Source organism: Saimiri boliviensis, chromosome 19 (genome assembly GCF_048565385.1).
Source record: "Saimiri boliviensis isolate mSaiBol1 chromosome 19, mSaiBol1.pri, whole genome shotgun sequence".
In the NCBI taxonomy this organism is placed as follows: domain Eukaryota; kingdom Metazoa; phylum Chordata; class Mammalia; order Primates; family Cebidae; genus Saimiri; species Saimiri boliviensis.
Window position 1 is genome coordinate 35382394 of NC_133467.1, and position 21385 is coordinate 35403778.

Genomic DNA, 21385 nt, shown 5'->3' on the forward strand with positions numbered 1-21385 from the left:
CACATGCCCGTAATCCCAGCTACTCCGGAGTCTGAGACAGGAGAATCGCTTGAACCTGCGAGACTGAGGTTGTGGTGAGCCGAGATTGCAACGTTGCACTCCAGCCTGGGCAGCAAGAGTGAAACTCCATCTCAAAAAAAATAAAAATAAAAATAATTATGACTTTGATTTGAGACTACGTAATTTTTTCCTTTTTTCCTACACAAAATCTGATTCTATCGCCCAGGCTGGAGTGCAGTGGCGCCATCTCTGCTCACTCTAACCTCTGCCTCCTGGGTTCAAGCAATTCTCCTGCCTCAGCCTCCTAAGTAGCTAGGATTATAGGTGCCCACCACCACCACACCAGGCTACTTTTTTTTTTTTTTTTTTTTTTGAAACGGAGTCTCTGTCGCCAGGCCGGCATGCAGTGGCATGATCTCAGCTCACTGTAACCTCTACCTCCTGGGTTCAAGCAATTCTCCTGCCTCAGCCTCCCGAGTAGCTGGGACTACAGGCACATGACACCATGCCCAGCTAATTTTTGTGCTTTTAGTAGAGGGGGTTTCACCATGTTAGCCAGGATGATCTTGATCTCTTGACTTAGTGATAAGCCCACCTCAGTCTTTCAAAATGCTGGGATTACAGGTGTGAGCCACCACACCTGGCCAATTTTTATATTTTAGTGGAGACAAGGTTTCACTATGTGGGCCAGGCTCAAACTCTTGACCTCAGGTGATTACCCTCCTCAGCCTCCCAGAGTGCTAGGATTACAGGCATGAGCCACCGCACCTGGCCAAGAGACTATATAATTTTAAATGGTATTGAAATTTCAAAACATAATTGTCTAATAGACAAAGGAGTGGATATAGAATTTGTTGTTTTAGTAACAGTGCACATTTGCATCAAAATTAAAACCAGTGAATTTTACATCAGTATTTTCTATTCTAGATAGTTCTCATGGCCAAAGAGAGCTGCTTCTTTAGTCTCTAGTCAACTGTCCTGTGGGCTGAAGGGAATCAGTGTTTTAGTTCTTCCTGCTTCAGCATGCCAGTTGGAAAATTCTGTCTTACCTGCATTACTGTGAATTCACACCTTATCATCGTATGTACCTACAGTTTCACATAGTGTTTTGTGCACTGATTTTCTTCACTCACAAATATTTTTTTTTCTTTTGTTTTTAAAGACAGGGTTTCACCATATTGGTCAGGCTGGTCTTGAACTCCTGACCTCAGGTGATTACCCTCCTCAGCCTCCCAGAGTGCCGGGATTACAGGCATGAGCCACCTCGCCCAGCCTATTCATTTGTTTTTAACATAGAGACCGCGTCTCTATAAATAGCGCAGGCCGATCCTGAACTCCTGGACCCTTAAATATCACTATATGAAGGATGGCCTAGACCTATGTTTAGTAGGTGGTAGGGAGTGCAACTCTCTCGTTTTTTCTTTTCTTTTTCTTTTTTTTTTCTTTTTGAGACAGAGTTTCGCTCTTGTTGCCCATGCTGGAATGCAGTGGAATGATCTCAGCTCACCACAACCTCTGCCTCCCAGGTTCAAGCAATTTTCCTGCCCCAGCCTCCCGAGTAGCTGGGATTAGAATTTTTAACTTGTTACTTCACTAACTATTATGGGTTCAACTAGTCATATAGCCTGGAAATGTCATTTCCACTAATGAAATATAAAATTTCTGTAACACAGCAGAAGCAAATATTCTTTTTTTTTTTTTTTTTTTTTTTTTTGGGAGACGGAGTTTCGCTCTTGTTACCCAGGCTGGAGTGCAATGGCGCGATCTCGGCTCGCCGCAACCTCCGCCTCCTGGGTTCAAGCAATTCTCCTGTCTCAGCTTCCTGAGTAGCTGGGATTACAGGCACACACCACCATGCCCAGCTAATTTTTTGTATTTTTAGTAGAGACGGGGTTTCACCATGTTGACCAGGATGGTCTCGATCTCTCGACCTCGTGATCCACCTGCCTTGGCCTCCCAAAGTGCTGGGATTACAGGCTTGAGCCACCGTGCCCGGCGGCAAATATTCTTAATATTACTGAACTGTACTCTTAAAAATGGCTGAGGTCAGGCTTGGTGGTTCATGCCTGTAATCCCACCTTCTCAGGAGGCCAAGGCAGGTTGGATCCCTTGAGCCAAGGAGTTAAAAGCTGCAGTAGGCTGTGATCAGGCCACTGCACCACAGTCTGGGTGACAGAGGGAGACTTCCTCTCTTTAATTTAAAAAAAAAAAAAAAAAAAGGCCAGTCACGGTGGCTTGTGCCAGTAATCCCAGAACTTTTGGGAGGTTGAGGCAGGTGGATTACCTGAAGTTAAGAATTCAAGACCAGCCTGGCCAACATGGGGAAGCCCAGTTTCTACTAAAAATACAAAAATTATCTGGGTGTGGTGGTACACGCCTATAATCCCAGCTACGCAGGAGTCTGAGGCAGGAGAATCACTTGAACCTGGGAGGCGGAGGTTGCAATGAGCTGAGATCGCACCACTGCACTCCATCCTGAGTGACAGAGCAAAACTTTGCCTCAAGAAAATAAATTTTAAAAGAAAAATTAAAAAAAATTAAAAACTGGGCAGGCACAATGGCTCATGCCAGTAATCCCAGCACTTTGGGAGGCTGAGGTGGGGGGATCATTTGAGATCAGAAGTTCAAGACCACCCAGCCAACATGATGAAATCCCATCTCTACTAAAAATACAAAAATTTGCCGGTGTGGTAGTATGTGCCTATAATCCCAGATACTCAGGAGTCTAAGGCAAAAGAATTGCTTGAACCCAGAAGACTGAGGTTGCAGTGAGCCAAGATCACGCCACTGCACTCCAGCCTGGGAAATGGAATGAGACTCTGTCTCAAAAAAAAAAAAAATTAAGAGTAAATTAGAGGCCAGGTACAGTGGTTCATACCTGTAATCCTAGCACTTTGGGAGGCCAAGGCCGGTGGATCATATGAGGTCAGGAGTTTAAGACCAGCCTGGCCAACATGGTAAAACCCCTTCTCTACTACTTGGGAGGCTGAAGCAGGAAAATTGCTTGAACCTGGGAGGCATAGGTTGCAGTGAGCCAGGATGGCTCTGTTATACTGAAGCCTGGGCAACAGCCAGACTCCATCTCAAAAAAAGAGAGAGAGAGAGAAAGAAAGAAAAGAGTACAGTGAAATCATAATCAAATTAATGTTTCTTCTTTGGATCACAGTTATTTATTTATTTTTTTAAGATGGAGTCTTGCTCTGTCACCCAGGCTGGAGTACAGTGGCACAATCTCTGCTCACTGTGACCTCCGCCTCCCAAGTTCAAAAGACTCTCCTGCCTCACCCTCTTAAGTAGCTGGGATTACAGGCACACACCACCACATCCAACTAATTTTTGTATTTTTAGTAGAGACGGGGTTTCACCATGTTGGCCAGGCTAGTCTGGAACTCCTGACCTCAGGTAATCCACCCACCTCAGCCTCCCAAAGTGCTGGGATTACAGGCATGAGCCATTTGCCCAGCCTTATTCTTGGAGAGATAAATATGATAATGTTTACCTAGGATTCTGAGTGGATAGTTAGCTTAATCATTTATAAGAAACATTGAGAGTTTGCAACCTAACTTGGAAATTAGGAATATCATTAATTTTTAACATTTATTATTTTAATCTCAGCGATGGGCCAGGCACAGTGGCTCATACCTGTAATCCTAGCACTTTGGGAGGCCGAGGTGGGTGGATCACCTGAGGTTAGGAGTTCAAGACCAGCCTGGCCATCGTGGTGAAACCCCATCTTAAAAGAAAAAAAAAAATTAATCTCAGTGATTTGGGTACTTTTATTAAAATAAAAATTGATTTTATGTATTCATTTTTAAATGTTTGTAAAATTTAAATATGGATGCATCATGTATCATGCAAATTGATGTATAGTTATCCCTTTTCTTTCTAGAATGATCTTTGCTGAGTGTTCCCCCAACACTTGCCCATGTGGCGAGCAGTGCTGTAACCAGAGGATACAGAGACATGAATGGGTGCAATGTCTAGAACGATTTCGAGCTGAGGAAAAAGGTTGGGGAATCAGAACCAAAGAGCCCCTAAAAGCTGGGCAGTTCATCATTGAATATCTAGGGGAGGTTGTCAGCGAACAGGAGTTCAGGTACAGTGGTAAATAATGGTACTGTAATAAAATGCAAAGGTGTAAGATTAGAATGGAGAATGAAAGATTTGAAATTTACTTTCAGCTACTTGTTAATTGGCTTTTGATCATTTCTTCTCTTCAGGAACAGGATGATTGAGCAGTATCATAATCACAGTGACCACTACTGTCTGAACCTGGATAGTGGGATGGTGATTGACAGTTACCGCATGGGAAATGAGGCCCGATTCATCAACCACAGTTGTGACCCAAATTGTGAAATGCAAAAATGGTAAGGAAGCTGGAGAAGGTGATGCCAAGAATCCAGCAAAATAGGCATTGAGGACAGCAAGGGGTTGATCTTTCCACAGTGTCAGTCAGCTTACACAAAGCAGCTCAGGCATTCCCCATTATCCCAGATCCCATGAGCAAAGTAAGCTTCTTCATTTCATCCTAATTTCTCACTCACAGACAGATATTTTTGTTTCTATTTGTGTGTGGTTTTGTTTTGTTTCGCTTTGCTTTGCTTTGCTTTTTTTGTTTGTTTGTTTTTTTGCATGCAAATAGTTTCAGGATCTATGTCCTAGAAAAATATAATAGTGATGATAATGATAGCCAGGGAGGTGGTATATACTTGCAGTTCCAGCTATTTGAGAGGCTGAGAGGATCATTTGAGCCCAGGAGTTTGAGGCCAGTCTGGGCAACATAGTAAAAAGAAATAAGAAACAAAAAATAGGCCGGGCGCGGTGGCTCAAGCCTGTAATCCCAGCACTTTGGGAGGCCGAGGCGGGTGGATCACGAGGTCGAGAGATCGAGACCATCCTGGTCAACATGGTGAAAACCTGTCTCTACTAAAAATACAAAAAAATTAGCTGGGCATGGTGGTGTGTGCCTGTAATCCCAGCTACTCAGGAGGCTGAGGCAGGAGAATTGCCTGAACCCGGGAGGTGGAGGTTGCGGTGAGCCGAGATCGCGCCATTGCACTCCAGCCTGGGTAACAAGAGCGAAACTCCGTCTCAAAAAAAAAAGAAACAAAAAATAATGATAAAAGACCAGGCACGGTGGCTCGCTCTGTCACCCAGGCTGGAGTGCAGTGGCACAGTCTCAGATCACTACAACCTCCGTCTCCCTGGTTCAAGCGATTCATCTGCCTTATTATCCTCCTGAGTAGCTGGGACTGACTACAAGTACACACCAACATGCCTGGCTAATTTTTGTGTTTTTAGTAGACATGAGGTTTCACCATATTGGCCAGGCTGGTGTTGAGCTCCCAACCTCGTGATCCACCCGCCTCAGCATCCCAAAGTGCTAGGATTACAGGCATGAGCCACTGCACCTGGCCTAATTTTTTTATTTTTAGTAGAGATGAGGTTTTACCATGTTGTCCAGGCTGGTCTTATACTCCTGACCTCAAGTGATCTGCCCACCTAGACCTCCCAAAGTGCTAGGATTACAGGTGTGAGGGTGGGTGACAGATTGAGATTCTGTCTCAAAAAAAAGTTACAGTATATATCAGGAGTCAGACAAAAATTTTTGGCTTTGTACCTATAAAACTTTATTTGTAAAGATGAGGAACAGTTGCCTGTGGACCAGAGTTTACCAACTTGTAGTATAGATTTAAAATGCTTGCTGGGCATGGTGACTCATGCCTGTAATCCCAGCACTTTGGGAGGCCAAGGCTTAGGCAGATCACGAGATCAGGAGATGAAGACCATCCTGGCCAACATGGTAAAACCCCATCTCTACTAAAACACACAAAAAATTAACCAGGCGTGGTGGTATGCGCCTGTAGTCCCAGCCACTCAGGAGACTGGAGCCAGGGAATCACTTGAATCCGGGAAGTGGAGATTGTAGTGAGCCAAGATCACGCCACTACACTCCAACGTGGCTACAGAGTGAGACTCCATCTCAAAAAAAAAAAAAAAAGATTTAAAATTCTTTCTGCAGTCAGGCTCAGTGCGGCATGCCTGTAATCCCAGCACTTTGGGAGGCTGAAGCAGGAGGATCACCTGAGTTCAGTCGTTTGAGACCAGCCTGGGCAACATGGCAAAACCCTGTCTTTACTAAAAATAGAAAAATTTGGGTGTGGTGGTACATGCCTGTAGTTCTACCAGCTACTCAGAAGGCTGAGGTGGGAGGTTCGAATGAGCCCAGGAGGCAGAGGTTGCATTGAGTTGAGATAGTACCACGGCACTCCAGCCTGTATGAGAGTGAGATCCTGTTTAAAAATAATTTTTTTTTTTTTTTTTTTGAGACAGAGTTTCGCCCTTGTTACCCAGGCTGGAGTGCAATGGCACGATCTCGGCTCACCGCAGCCTCCGCCTCCTGGGTTCAAGCAATTCTCCTGCCTCAGCCTCCTGAGTAGCTGGGACTACAGGCACGCGCCACTATGCCCAGCTAATTTTTTATATTTTTAGTAGAGACGGGGTTTCACCACGTTGACCAGGATGGTCTCGATCTCTCGACCTCGTGATCCACCAGCCTCGACCTCCCAAAGTGCTGGGATTACAGGCTTGAGCCACCGCGCCCGGCCAAAATTTTTTTTTTAAAACAGCTTTCTTGCTGAGTCAGAGCATCTAGAAAATAAAAAAAGACAGGAAAAAAAAAAAACAGCCTTTTGAATTCAGAAGATAAACTAAAAATTTTAGACAAGGTTACACGTAATAGAGCAGTATCTAAGCTAACCCTTAATGCGTTCCACATTGGTAAAGAGATAAGAAGAAAAAAGCTATGGAGTCAGCTTGGGTTTTAATCCCCTGGGTTCGAATGCCAATTAATTGCTGTATAACCATAAACAAACTCTGAGGCATATGTACTTCATGTATAAAATGGAAATCATAATGCCTATCTTGTAGGATTGTATTTTTTTTCTATAGGATTGTTACCATTATGGCATGGTAGTTAAGATTTTGAAGCCAGAATGTCTTAATTTGAAACTTGATTCCACAAGTTATTAGCTGTGTAACTTTGGGCAAGTTTTTCTTTCTGTGCTTCAGTTTTCTTATTTGTAGTATGGGTATATATACTAATAATAGTATATATTATTTGTATAATTATTGGGAGGATGAAATAAGTTAATATAAAATATTATAAAAAGCACTCAATAAATGTTAGCTGTAATGATAATGACTATATTCTCTTTTTAAAAATATGTTGAGATAAGGTCTCATTATGTTGCCCAGGTGAGTCATGAACTCTTGAGTTTAAGCAGTCCTCCCGCCTGTCTCTCAGAGTGCTGAGATCACAGGTGTGAGCCATCTGTAATTATCACCACCCAGCAGATAATAACAATATTCTGTAAAACATCTAAAATACAGCCAGATGTGGTGGCTCATGCCTATAATCCCAGCACTTTGGGAAGCTGACACAGGTGGATCACAAGGTCAGGAAATGGAGACTATCCTGGCCAACAAGGTAAACCCTGTCTCTACTAAAAATACAAAAAATTAGCTGGATATGGTGGTGCGTGCCTATAATCCCAGCTACTTGGGAGGCTGAGGCAGGAGAATCACTTCAACTAGGGAGGCAGAGGTTGCAGTGAGCTAAGATCGTGCCACTGCACTCCAGCCTGACAACGGAGCGATACTCTCTCAAAAACAACAACAAAACACCTAAAACACTAAGTGAGGTCGGGCGCGGTGGCTCACACCTGTAATCCCAGCACTTCGGGAGGCCAAGGTGGATGAATCACGAGGTCAGAAGTTCAAGACCAGACTGGCCAACATGGTGAAACCCCATCTCTACCAAAAAATACAAAAATTAGCTGGGCATGGTGGCTTGTGCCTGTAATCTCAGCTACTTGGGAGGCTGAGGTAGGAGAATTGCTTGAACTGGGACCCAAGTGGCGGAGGTTAGTGAGCCGAGATCGTGCCGCTGCACTCCAGCCTGGGCCATAGACTGAGACTCCCATCTCAAAAAAAAGAAAAAGAAAGAAAAAAAACATTAAATGAGCATTACCTTACATATAATAGAACAAGAGAAGCACTCATGTGATAAAAGATGGAAATTAGTAGAACTGGAAGATTTGTATAGGTAAGCCATAAAAAGTAATCTTAATTTATTTAATAGGTAGACTAACTTTTTTTTTTTTTTTTTTTTTTTTTTGAGACTGAGTCTCACTGTGTTCCTCAGACTGGAATGCAATGACATGATCTCAGCTCACTGCGATCTCTTTCTCAGGAGTTCAAGCAATTCTTCTGCCTCAGCCTCCCAAGTAGCTGGGATTACAGGCGTGCGCCACCACGCCTGGCTAATTTGTATTTTTTTTTTTTTTTTTTTTTTTTTTGAGACGGAGTTTCGCTCTTGTTACCCAGGCTGGAGTGCAATGGCGCGATCTCGGCTCACCGCAACCTCCGCCTCCTGGGTTCAGGCAATTCTCCAGCCTCAGCCTCCTGAGTAGCTGGGATTACAGGCACGTGCCACCATGCCCAGCTAATTTTTTGTATTTTTAGTAGAGACGGGGTTTCACCGTGTTGACCGGGGTGGTCTCGATCTCTCGACCTCGTGATCCACCCGCCTCAGCCTCCCAAAGTGCTGGGATTACAGGCTTGAGCCACTGCGCCCGGCTAATTTGTATATTTTTAGTAGAAACGGGGTTTCACCGTGTTGGCCACACTGGTCTCAAACTCCTGACCTCAGGTAATTCACCTGCCTCGGCCTCCCAAAGTGCTGGGATTACAGGCTTGAGCTACCTACCATGCCTGGTCTCGAACTCTTGACCTCAGGTGAACCTCCCACCTTGACCTCCTAAAATGCTGGGATTACATGCAAGCCATATTTTAGAAGGACTTTGAATACCAGACAGGGGACGTTAAGACCTAATTGACATTATAAACCATGTTTTCAAGAAAAATTATTTAGGGCTCTTACTCTGGCAACATTATACAGGCTGGGCAGGATAGAAAAGAGATTAAAATTGAAGACTGGGCATGGTGGCTCACGCTTGTAATCCCAAGCCTTTGGGAGGCCGAGGCAGGCAGATCACTTGAGGCCAGGAGTTCAAGACCAGCCTGGCCAACACAGTGAAACCCCATCTCTAATAAAAATGGAAAAAATTAGGTAGGCGTGGTGGCATACACCTGTAATCCCAGCTACTCGGGATGCTGAGGTATGAGAATCTTTTGAAACCCAGAGGCAGTGGTTGCAGGGAGCCTAGATTACACCACAACACTCCAGCCTGTGTGAAATAGACTATGTCTCAAAAGAAAAAAAAAAAAAAGGAAAGATTGGCCAGAAAACTCTTATATTAATACCAACACAAAAATCCAGAAGTAGAATTATTTTAATCAGAATAAAGGAAAAATAACCAATGCAGAAAAATATTTCTTGGAAACAAATTATTAGGACTTGAGTATTGGATACATAAGGAAAAGCAATTTTGAAATCAGTGATGGTACCAGTTTTTATACATTTCAGGCGTGGTATTAGGAATTCCAGCCTTATGGCCAGGTGCGATGGCTTATGCCTGTAATCTTAGCACTTTGGGAGGGCAAGGCAGGTGTATCACCTGAGGTCAGAAGTTCAAGACCATCCTGGCCAACATGGTGAAACCCCCATTTCTACTAAAAATACAAAAATTAGCTGGGCATGGTGGCATGCTCCTATAGTCTTAGCTATTTGGGAGGGTGAGATCGGAGAATCACCTGAACCCAAGAGATGGAGGTTGCAGTGAGCCGAGATCACGCCACTGTACTCCAGCCTGGGCAACAGAGTGAGACTCTGTCTCCAAAAAAAAAAAAAAAAAAAGAATTTCAGCCTTTTTTCAGCCTTTATAATTCTGTTTTCACTCTTTACAGGTCTGTTAATGGAGTATACCGGATTGGACTTTATGCTCTTAAAGATATGCCAGCTGGGACTGAACTCACTTATGATTATAATTTTCATTCCTTCAATGTGGAAAAACAGGTAAGAGTAATAAATCTTAGAGGGAGATTGAACTTTATCCCTTACAGTGCTATAATAACATGAGCCTTTAGTAACTTGGAGCCAATAAGAAGTATGTGGGAGACTGGGCACAGTGGCTGTCACCTTTAATCCCAGCACTTTGTGAGGTGAGGTGGTCAGATCACTTGAGCTTAGGATTTCAAGACCAGTCTGGCCAACATGACAAAACCCCATCTTTACCAAAAATACAAAAAATTAGCTGGATGTGGTGGCATACACCAGTAATCCTAGCTTCTCAGAGGCTAAGGCAGGAGAATTGTTTCAACCCTGGAGTGGAGGTTGCATTGCAGTGAGCCAAGATCACACCACTGCACTGCAGCCTGGGCAACAGAGTGGGACTCTGTCTAAAAAAATAAAAGTATATGTGAGAGCAGGTGCAGTGGCTCACTCTTATAATCCCAGCACTTTGCAAGGCCAAGGCCAGTGGATTACTTGTAGTCTAGGAGTTCAAGGCCAGCCTGGGTAACATGATAAGACTGTTTCTACCAAAAAAATACAAAAACTAGCTGGGTGTGGTGGCACGTGCCTATGGTCCCAGCTACTTGGGAGGCTGAGGTGGGAAGATCACTTGAGCCCGGGAGACGGAGGTTGCAGTGAGCCAAGACAGAGCCAATGCATTATACCCTGGACAACAGAGCAACACCCTATCTCAAACACACAAAAAAGAAGCTGGGTGCAGTGGTTCACGCCTGTAATCTCAGCACTTTGGGAGGCCAAGGTAGGTGGATCATGAGGTCAGGAGTTCGAGACCAGCCTGACCAATATGGTGAAACCCCGTCTCTACAAAACATAAAAATTAGGTGGGCGTGGTGCCACGCACCTGTAGTCCCAGCTACTCAGAAGGCTGAGGCAGAAGAATTGCTTGAATCCAGGAGGTGGAGGTTGCAGTGAGCCAAGATCGCACCAGTGCACTCTAGCCTGGGCAACGTAGCAATATTCCAAAAAAAAAAAAAAAAAGTTACATGGGAGCCTGGGCACAGTAGTACATACCTACCTATAGTCCCAGATACTCAAGAGGCTGAGACAGAAGGATCACTTGAGCCCAGGAGTTCAAAGCCAACTTGGGCCACAGAACAGGACCCCTTCTCTAAAATGTTTGAAGTGTTTTGTTGTTAAGACAGGATCTCATTCTGTGGCCCATACTAGAATGCAGTGATGTGATCATGGTTCACTGCAGCCTTAATCTCCTGGGCTCAAGTGATCTTCCCACCATATCCTTTTGAGTAGCTGGGACCACAGGTATGCACCACTGTGCCTCAATAATTTTTTAAAAGAATTTTTATAGAGATGGGGTCTCCCTCTTTTGCCCAGACCAGTCGCAAACTCCTGGACTCAAGCTATCCTCCTGCCTCAGCCTCCCACAGTACTGGGATTATAGACCTGAGCCACCACACCCAGCCAAATTTTTTAAGTGCTTGCTTTGACACCTTATATACTAAAATTGGAATGATAAATAGAAGATTAGCATGACCCCTGTGCAAGGATGACAAATAGATTATTGAAGCATTTCATGTTTGTTTGTTTGTTTTAATTTTTTTAAAGAAGGACATAAGAGAGAACAGTTTTTTTACTCTGTATTCCACCTGTCTGGGATAAATAGGGCCTAATTACTCCGAATAAAGAGATTGCCTTATCATTTTTGGTCTCCACTCAGTTGTTAACTTTTCTGGGGAAGAAGTTTTCCTAACATTTAATCCATCCTTTCTTTTCCAGTGGAAACCCATTTCTGTTTATACTGTCAATCGGTTGTTTTCTCCTGTGTACAGATTTCTTCATTTATACTTAATGTGTGTCTAAATGCCCAGGAATCCTTTTTAAGCTAGTATATGAGAATGCAAGCTATAAGAAAATTATTCTCAGCTGGGCACAGTGGCTCACACCTGTAATCCCAGCACTTTAGAAGTGCTGGGATTTTACCATCTGCCAAGATGGTAGAGTTGCCTGAGCCCTGGAGTTCAAGATTAGCCTGGGCAACATGGCAAAACCCTGTCTCTACACAAAATACAAAAATTGGCCTGGCATAGTGACATGCATCTGTAGTGTCAGCTACTGGGGAGGCTGAGATAAGAGAATCAATTCAACCCAGGAGGTTGAGACTGCAGTGACCCCTGATCACACTACTGTACTTCAGCCTGAGTGACAGGGAAGACCCTGTCTCAAAAAAATAAAAATAAAAAAAGTCATTCTCTTTCCCTTCAAAGCAACTTTGTAAGTGTGGCTTTGAGAAATGTCGAGGAATCATCGGAGGCAAGAGTCAGCGTGTGAATGGACTCACCAGCAGCAAAAACAGCCAGTCCATGGCCACACACAAAAAATCAGGACGGTCAAAAGAGAAAAGAAAGTCTAAGCACAAGCTGAAGAAAAGGGTAAATAATTATCTAATGATTTTCCCCAAAGCTATTCATGAGATGCTTAGAGGCAATTGCTAGCATAAGGGAATTACCAGAGGGTGGCATCTTAAGAGTGGTTTTAATATTCTTGGAGGTTATTTCTGACTGATATTTTTTAAATCTCTGATCTGATCCATCTCTTTTTCAGAGAGGCCATCTCTCTGAGGAACCTAATGAAAATATCAACACCCCAACTAGATTGACCCCCCAATTACAGATGAAGCCAATGTCCAATCGAGAAAGGTAAAAAGGAAATATTCTTATCCAAGTTCTTTTTAAATTTTTTTTTTTTTTTTTTTTTTTAACCAGTGAAACTGAATGTTTAATACATTTGTAGGAACAGAAGAAATGTAGTAAGGATTAAAATCGTATAATTACATTAGACATATTTGTAAAAGGTGTTTCGTTTTTCAAAGAAGTTTCCCCCTTTTCCCATCTTTTTTTTTTTTAAATCTTCCTCAGAGCAATAAATAGTAATTACTACATTTATGAACAAGCTGCTCTACTGTGTTGGACAGTAATTATTATATCTTTATGTTTCACATCATTATTACCTCCCAAAATTCTACCTTCGTTTCCCTGCATAGTTTCACAATAAAACTGTACTCCACTCAAATTAGAAGAGCCCAAACAAATTACAGTAATAGCAGTCAAATTCATATGAATGAATGATAGAGAACCAAAGATTTTAAAGTTCTGATTTAGTTAACATAGTGTCTACTGGCACAAACTTTCTATTACATCATATTATTAAAACAATAGCAACAGAAATGAAAGCTACATTAATGAGAAAGGAACTTAGGAATGAGGTCATTAAATATAACTAACGATATAACTAACTACATTTTAAATACAGATATTATGTATTTCCTGATTAGTATCCGGTAAGTATCTAGACTTCTATTCTGAATTCCGGTCTCAGATAAAGAGGTCAAGACAGTTACAAGGAATATGCTTAATATTATCAGGTCCATTTTTTACATGACGAGGTCCTTTAGGAAATTGCTTTAGTCTTTCTTTTTATCAGAGATCTCTGTTGGTCCTTTTGTTGGTAATCCATTCATGTCTGCACCCTTACAGTCTACTTTGCCTTTGTTTGTATCATTGGTGTCTTGTATAGCTTTTTTAGGCTATATACGACCAACGAAGGGGGAAATCAGAGGGTATATGTATGGCTCCAGGAATTTTTTGTAGATCCAGAGCAGGACTGGAATGATGATACAAGGAACGCACACCATTGTCCTGGGCTTGAGCTCCTCAACTGTTGATCCGCGACCGCGGAAGCGGAGCTGACAGTGTCCTTCTTTTTAAATTATATGATTGTATACTCTGGTTTCTCTTCATATGGTATAAACCTTTTGCCTTTTAAATTGTATGATTGGTTATCTGTGTAAAATATGAGACTTCTGTATTGTTGATCCACTTTCTTTTGTCGTACATCAAAGGCTTTGGTTCAGGGGATCTGTGAACTTGGATGGAGGAAATAAATTATTATTCTACCTAATTTCTTTCTTTTTTTTTTTTCTTAAACTTTACCTTTTTTTTTTTTTTTTTTTTTTTTTGAGATCTGGGATCTCATTCTATCACCTGGGCTGGAAAGCAGAGGCCTGGCTTACTGCAGTCATGGCTGACTTCAGCCTCCAACTTCTGGGCTTAAGTGATCCCCCTGCGTCATCCTCCCAGGTAACTGGGGCTGTAGCCACATGCCACCACACCTGGCTAATTTTCTTATTTTATTTTTTATTTTTTTTTTAGAGACAGGGTCTCACTGTGTTGCCCAGATTGGTCCCAAACTCCTGGGCTCAAGGTGTCCTCCCACCCCGACTTCCCAGAGCACTAGGATTACAGATGTGAGCCAACACACCAGACCAGCTTATGTTGCCTAATTTCTAAATACAATCACGTTTGCACATATCCCTCCTGAATAGACCCATCTATTCAGGAGGCTGAGGCAGGAGGATTACTAGAGCCCAGGAGTTCAAGACCAGCCTGAGCAACATGGAAAGACCTTGCTTTTTTTTTTTTTTTTGAGACAGAGTCTCACTATGTTGCCCACACTGGAGTGCAGTGGTACAGTCTCGGCTCACTGCACCCTCCACCTCCTAGGTTTAAGCGATTCTTCTGCCTCTGTCTCCCAAGTAGCTGGGATTACAGGCATGAGCTACCTTTTTAAGAAGTTACTTACTTCTTTTTTTTTTGAGACGGAGTTTCACTGTTGTAACCCAGGCTGGAGTGCAATGGCGCAATCTCAGCTCACCGCAACCTCCACCTCCTGGGTTCAGGCAGTTCTCCTGCCTCAGCCTCCTGAGTAGCTGGGATTATAGGCACGCGCCACCATACCCAGCTAATTTTTTGTATTTTTAGTAGAGATGGGGTTTCACCATGTTGACCAGGTTGGTCTCGATCTCTCGACTTCGTGATCCACCCGCCTCGGCCTCCCAAAATGCTGGGATTACAGGCTTGAGCCACCGCGCCCGGCCAAGAAGTTACTTCTTAAAAAAAAAAAAAAAGAAAAGCATTTTCTTGACATATAACAGTAGGCAGTTTGTGTGTGTATGTGTGTGTGTGTGTGTGTGTGTGTGTATGTGTGTGTGTGTGTGTGTATGTATGTATTTAGAATGAGGGGGTTAGCAGTTAAAGGACTTTGTCACCAATATTCACAACTATTTCATACCATGTTATGGGCATTATAAATATCTTAGCCTGAGCAAGGTAGTTGAGATCCCATGTCTACAAAAAAAATTTTAATGAGTTGGGGTCGGGTGCAGTGGCTCATGCCTGTAATTCCAGCACTTTGGGAGGCTTAGGCGGGTGGATAACCTAAGGTCAGGAGTTCCACACCAGCCTGGCCAGCATGGGGAAACTCTATCTTTACTAAGTAAAGTACAAAAAAATTAGCCAGGCATGGTAACAAGCATCTGTAGTCCCAGCTACTTGGGAGTCTGAGATGTGAGAATCTCTTGAACCTAAGAGACAGAGGTTGCAGTCAGCTGAGATCATGCCACTGCACTCCAGCCTGGGTGACAAAGTGAGACTATGTGTCAAAAAAAAAAAAGAGAGTTGGGTATGGTGGTACATGCCTGTGGTCCCAACTGCTCAGGTGGCTGAGATGGGAGCTGAAGAAGTGGAGGTTGCAGTGAGCTGTGATTGTGCCATTGCACTCCAGCCTGGGCAATGGAGTGAAATCACATCTCATACACACACACACACACACACATACACATATGTTTATCTCTACCTCACAGTTACTATGGTTGTTAGACCTACCACTAGGTCTTAGTGTGCATTAAAAATTATTGTATGGGCTAGGCACGGTGGCTCACACCTGTGATCCCAGCACTTTGGGAGGCCTAGGCAGGCGGATCACAAGGTCAGGAGCTCGAGACCAGCCTGACCAATACGGTGAAACCCTGTCTCTACTAAAAACACAAAAATTAGCCAGGTGTGGTGGCAGGCACCTGTAGTCCCAGCTACTCAGGAGGTTGAGGTAGGAGAATCACTTGAACCCAGGAAGCAGAGGTTGCAGTGAGCCTAGATCGCCACTGCACTCTAGCCTGGTGACAGAGCAAGATTCTGTCTCAAAAAAAAAGGAAAAGGAAAATAAAACATTATTTTATGTTTCTAAAATCTCAAAGTTGGTGTTTTGGTGTGGGCTTGAATTTAGTATATTTTGTTTTCTTTTAATCCTGCAGATTAAACATAATTCAAAATTTTTATTTATTTTTATATATTTATTTTTTTGAGATGAAGTTTCACTATTGTCTCCCAGGCTGCAGTGCAATGACATGACATTGGCTCACTGCAACCTCTGCCTCCCAGTTCAAGCTATTCTCCTGCCTCAACCTCCCAAGTAGCTGAGATTACAGGCATGCACCACCACACCCGGCTAATTTTTGTATTTTTAGTAAAGATGGGGTTTCACCGTGTTGGACAGGCTGGTCTCAAACTCCTGACTTCAAGTGATTCGCCCACCTCGCCCCTCCCAAAGTACTAGGATTACAGGTGTGAGCTACTGTGCCCAATCCCAAATTTTTAAACAATTTAAATTTTTTGAAGTAATTTTAAAATAATTGTTGAGAGAATGGTTCCATAGACTTCACCAGACTGTCAAAGGAATCCATGGCAGGGAAAAGATTAAGAATACCTGCTTTGGCCTGGTGCGGTAGCTCATGCCTGTAATCCCAGCATTCTGAGAGGCCAGTGCAGGTGGATCACCTGAGGTTGGGAATTTGAAACCAGCCTGACTAACATGGAGAAACCTTGTCTCTACCAAAAATACGAAATTAGCCAAGTGTGGTCGAGCATGCCTGTAATCCCAGCTACTCAGGAGTCTGAGGCAGGAGAACGGCTTGAACCCGGGAGGCGGAGGTTTCAGTGAACAGAGATCTCACCATTGCACTTCAGCCTGGGCAACAAGAGCAAAACTCCATCTCAAAAAAAAAAAAAAGTGTGCCTGCTTTGTTGACATTTTAACATAGCAATAGAAAGGATCTTTAGTGGTAATTTCTGCTGTTCCCTGTATTCAGATAAGAATTGTCCCTTTCAGAAGTAAACAAAATAAGTATGTTCTATTTGTTAAAAGTTTATTTTTGTTTATAACCATTATGTAATTTTAGCCCCGTTCATTCTATTTCCCTTTGAGTCATATAAATTGTCAGTTTCAGAAAAACCACTCCAGTTGTTCTCACTTTGGCTGCCCCTTAGCATTGGGAGCTTTGAAAAACTCCCAAGGCCCATGCCAGACCCTAGACCACTTAAATCAGAATTTGCGGAGGTGGAACCCAGGTGTCAGTAGTTTATAATGTCTACTAGGGGTGTCTAATGTGCAGGAACTAGAAAATTAGTCTAATCTCAATTTTAGTGAGAATTGAAACACATAGCTTGAGACTTACCCAAGATCACATGTATTTACATATGTGCTGTCATGAAAATTGAATAATGGAATCATCAAAATTGTATAGGATCAGTCAAGATACACATAACTCATTTAAATTTAGGGAAGAAGGGCCAGGCGCCATAATCCCAGCACTTTGGGAGCCCGAGATGGGAGGATCACCTGAGGTCACCAGCCTTGCCAACATGGGGAAACCCTGTCTCTACTAAAAGTACAAGAATTAGCTGGGCATGGTGGCAGGTGCCTGTAATCGCAGCTACTCAGGAGGCTGAGGCAGGAGAATCCCTTGAACCTGGGAGGCAGAGGTTGCAGTGAGCCGAGATGGCAAGACTCCATCTCAAAAATAATAATAAGTTTAGGGAACCATGTGGCAGCACTGCACCTAATATAGTTTGCCCAGTGCCTATTCATTTCACATATCTTTGCCTTTATTTGCCAGTCCAGTTCTTGTTATAGCTGATCCTAAGACCTACTTTATCTTGGCAACTGTTTTTAGAATTTATACATATAAATCTCTCCCCTCTGGTCAGGCTATTTCATTTGCCAGTATTTCTGCAGTCCTTGTTATTTGTCAGCTATATGTAAATAGTATATGTTTTGTGTAATGTGAAAAAATTCAAGATTCAAAATTAAATAATGTTTTGCTCATATGATTCTCTTTACAACAGCTCACTTCACATATATCATCTAACAGTGGCTTACACAGAGTAGACATGTAGTAAATGCTCATTGAATTAATGAATAAAGGAAGGTTTTTTTCCTTCCTTACAGGAACTTTGTACTAAAGCATCATGTATTCTTGGTCCGAAACTGGGAGAAGATTCGTCAAAAACAGGAGGAAGTAAAGCACACCAGTGATAATATTCACTCAGCATCATTATATACCCGTTGGAATGGGATCTGCCGAGATGATGGGAATATCAAATCTGGTAAGGCATTTGAAACATTTCTTTGTTTGTTTGAAATGGAATTTTGCTCTTGTTGCCCAGGCTGGAGTGCAATGGTGTGATCTTGGTGGATCTTGCAACCAACCTCCACCTCCCAGGTTCAAGCAATTCTCCTGCCTCAGCCTCCCTAGTAGCTGGTGGGATTACAGACGTCCGCCACTATGCCTGACTAATTTTTATATTTTTTGGGGTTTTTTTTTTTTTTTTTTTGAGGCGGAGTTTCGCTCTTGTTACCCAGGCTGGAGTGCAGTGGCGCGATCTCGGCTCACCGCAACCTCCGCCTCCTGGGTTCAGGCAATTCTCCTGCCTCAGCCTCCTGAGTAGCTGGGATTACAGGCACATGCCACCACGCCCAGCTAATTTTTTGTATTTTTAGTAGAGACGAGGTTTCACCATGTTGACCAGGATGGTCTCGATCTCCTGACCTCGTGATCCACCCGCCTCGGCCTCCCAAAGTGCTGGGATTACAGGCTTGAGCCACCGTGCCCGGCCTTTTTTTTTTTTTGAGACAGAGTCTTGCACTGTCGCCCAGGCTGGAATACAGTGGCGTAATCTCGGCTCACTGCAACCTCCACCTCTTGAGTTCAAGAGATTCTCTTGCCATAGCCTCCCGAGTAACTGGGATTACAGGCGCCTGCCACCATGCCCAGCTAATTTTTTGTATTTTTAGTAGAGAGGGGTTTCACCATGTTGGCCAGGCTGTTCTTGAACTCCTGATCGGCTCACCTCAGTCTCCCAATGTGCTGAGATTATAGATGTGAGCCACTGCGCCCAGCCTAATTTTTGTGTTTTTACTAGAGACAGGATTTCACCATGTTGGCCAGGCTGATCTCAAACTCCTGACCTCAAGTGATTCACCCACCTCAGTCTCCCAGAGTGCCGGGATTACAGGCCTGAGCCACCATGCCTGGCCAAAACATTTCTATTAATTTATTTTAGTTGCTTTCCAGCAGATAATCTATTTAACAACTCCTTTTAGTATTGCCCAGAAAAGTTAGGATCCAAATATGTGTGCATTAATTAGTAATAACCTATCCATCCCAGTTCTTCAGCTATCCTCTCTTGAGGGAATAGAAAGAAACCTCCTTCTATAGCCTTTCAAACATGACCTATAGTCTGAAATAGTCATTAGGCATCAGATAGATAGTGGGCCCTCTTTGTTACTACCTTGACAATAACTTGCAGACAGACCAAATAGTGATACCAAATGCACTGGGGAAATTGGGGTGGGAGGCGGATAGTGTCAATATCAATTTAAAGACCTTTTTTTTTTTTCTCACATTCAGATTAGTACTGTACTCAAAAACCATCAGGTCTCCTTTTTCTAACCTTCATGCATGAATAATACAACAGCACTCCTGAGTTCAGATGCTATCCAGAAGAGACTGAAAGCAAAGAAACTAGTATGTCCAAGCATCCTTTCTGATTGAAAACAGTGTTCAAAAGATCATGCTCTTTTTTTATCCTTTCCTTCTTCCTCTCAAAAGGTAGAAGTATTCTGTGTGATGTGTGAGGGATATGCTGAATGCTAACTAGATAGATTCAAAAATTGGTGCAGAATCTTACATCCTTTCAATGATTTGATTGGCATAAATTCTGTGAACTTATGTCCTAACCAGTTTACTACTTCTGATAATAACAGGTATCATTATTTACATGTCAGGCACTGAGCTAAACACATTAAAGGCACTGTTTTATTTAACCTGCATTATTTCCTCATGAGGGAAGTACTACCGTTATTCCCATTTGACATTTGAGAAGCTGAGACACAGGTTAAATAACTTGCCCAAGATCACACAGCTAATAAGTAGGGAAGCCAGAATTCAGATACCAATAGATTGATTTTGGAGCCCGGACTTACAGCTACTATACTGTACTGTATTTGAGCACTAAACTAAGGTCCTTCTTGCAGCATTTTATCTCTAATAAATTCCAATGTATCCTGATTTTTCTTTACAGAAGATAGAACACTAATCTACTTAATCACTTCAGGGGAAAATAGAGCAAATGGCAGGAATCCATTGGGAAAGATAAAGCCATGTAGAGCTCCTCGTTTCCTGAAACTTAATTTTCACTTTATTCTTCCAGATGTCTTCATGACCCAGTTCTCTGCCCTGCAGACAGCTCGATCTGTTCGAACAAGACGGTTGGCAGCTGCAGAGGAAAATATTGAAGTGGCTCGGGCAGCCCGCCTCGCCCAGATCTTCAAAGAAATCTGTGATGGTATCATCTCTTATAAAGGTGACTATAACCACTTTCAAATTCGTTCTTTTTTTTTATTTATTTTAAGAAGTAGAGATGGAATCTTGCTATATTGCCCAGGCCAGTTTCAGAAGCCTAGACTCAAGTGATCCTTCTGTCTAGGTCTCCCAAAGTGCTTGGATTACAGGTGCGACCCACTGCTCATGGCCATTTCTTTTCTTTTTCATTTCTTTCTCTGTCTCTTGATTGTCTTTGATATTATAGTGGCTTTTTGCAGTTTTGTTAACCTAAGGATATAAAGAGGAAAACTGCCTTTATATAAAGGGGACCAAACTGCCCTAAGATGTAAGATATAAAGTTTTGAATTTTGAGGCACCTATTCCATTTACATTCCCAAAAAATCACTCTCTCTGCATTCTCTCTTTTTTTTTTTTTTTTTTTTTTTGAGGTGAGGGGTCTCGCTATGTTGCCCAGGCTGGTCTTGGACTCCTGGCCTCAATCAGTCCTCCTGCCTCAACCTCCCAGAGTTCTGGGATTATAAGCATGAGCCACCTTGTCCGTCCTGCATTCTCAAGTAGGCTCATCTGACCTAACATGAAACTGCAGTAAGTATATCTACCATGTCACTGCATTATGAGCATGAGACACAGACTCTTCACTCTCTAGTGAAATTGCCAGAAATTAAGTATGGTAGCAAATGAGAAGTGGCCCCTCAACATGAATTCCATTTTCATAATACAGAGTAACTGTTAAAGGAAAATTAATTCTAGAAAATATTCACGATACAGTACTAAATTATTCAATATCTGGAATTCAGTTGGATCCATACCCAACAGAGTAATATTAGTTTTTCTTTTTTTTTAAGTTTTTTAAGGCAGAGTCTCAGTCTGTCACCCAGGCTGGAGTTCAGTGGCACAGTTTTGGCTCACTGCAA

At 42.7% G+C, this 21385-nt stretch overlaps 1 protein-coding gene, 1 non-coding gene and 1 pseudogene across 4 annotated transcripts in view; 2 read left to right on the plus strand and 1 right to left on the minus strand.

Moving 5' to 3' along the window:
• The window catches only part of ASH1L (ASH1 like histone lysine methyltransferase), a 211600-nt gene that overhangs the window by 173441 nt on the left and 16774 nt on the right, over window positions 1-21385 (plus strand). For all 3 annotated transcript variants that reach the window (XM_074389797.1, XM_074389796.1, XM_010348410.3), the window contains 7 exons: window positions 3890-4096; window positions 4221-4367; window positions 9871-9979; window positions 12220-12384; window positions 12557-12651; window positions 18074-18231; window positions 20338-20490. In XM_074389797.1, the coding sequence (XP_074245898.1) occupies window positions 3890-4096; window positions 4221-4367; window positions 9871-9979; window positions 12220-12384; window positions 12557-12651; window positions 18074-18231; window positions 20338-20490 (1034 nt within the window). The remainder of the gene's footprint in view (window positions 1-3889; window positions 4097-4220; window positions 4368-9870; window positions 9980-12219; window positions 12385-12556; window positions 12652-18073; window positions 18232-20337; window positions 20491-21385) is intronic.
• Window positions 11428-11536, plus strand: LOC120360222 (U6 spliceosomal RNA). The gene has a single exon (XR_005576799.1). It is a non-coding gene; the product is annotated as a U6 spliceosomal RNA (small nuclear RNA).
• LOC101048684 (UPF0729 protein C18orf32 homolog pseudogene) lies at window positions 13266-13702 on the minus strand (annotated as a pseudogene).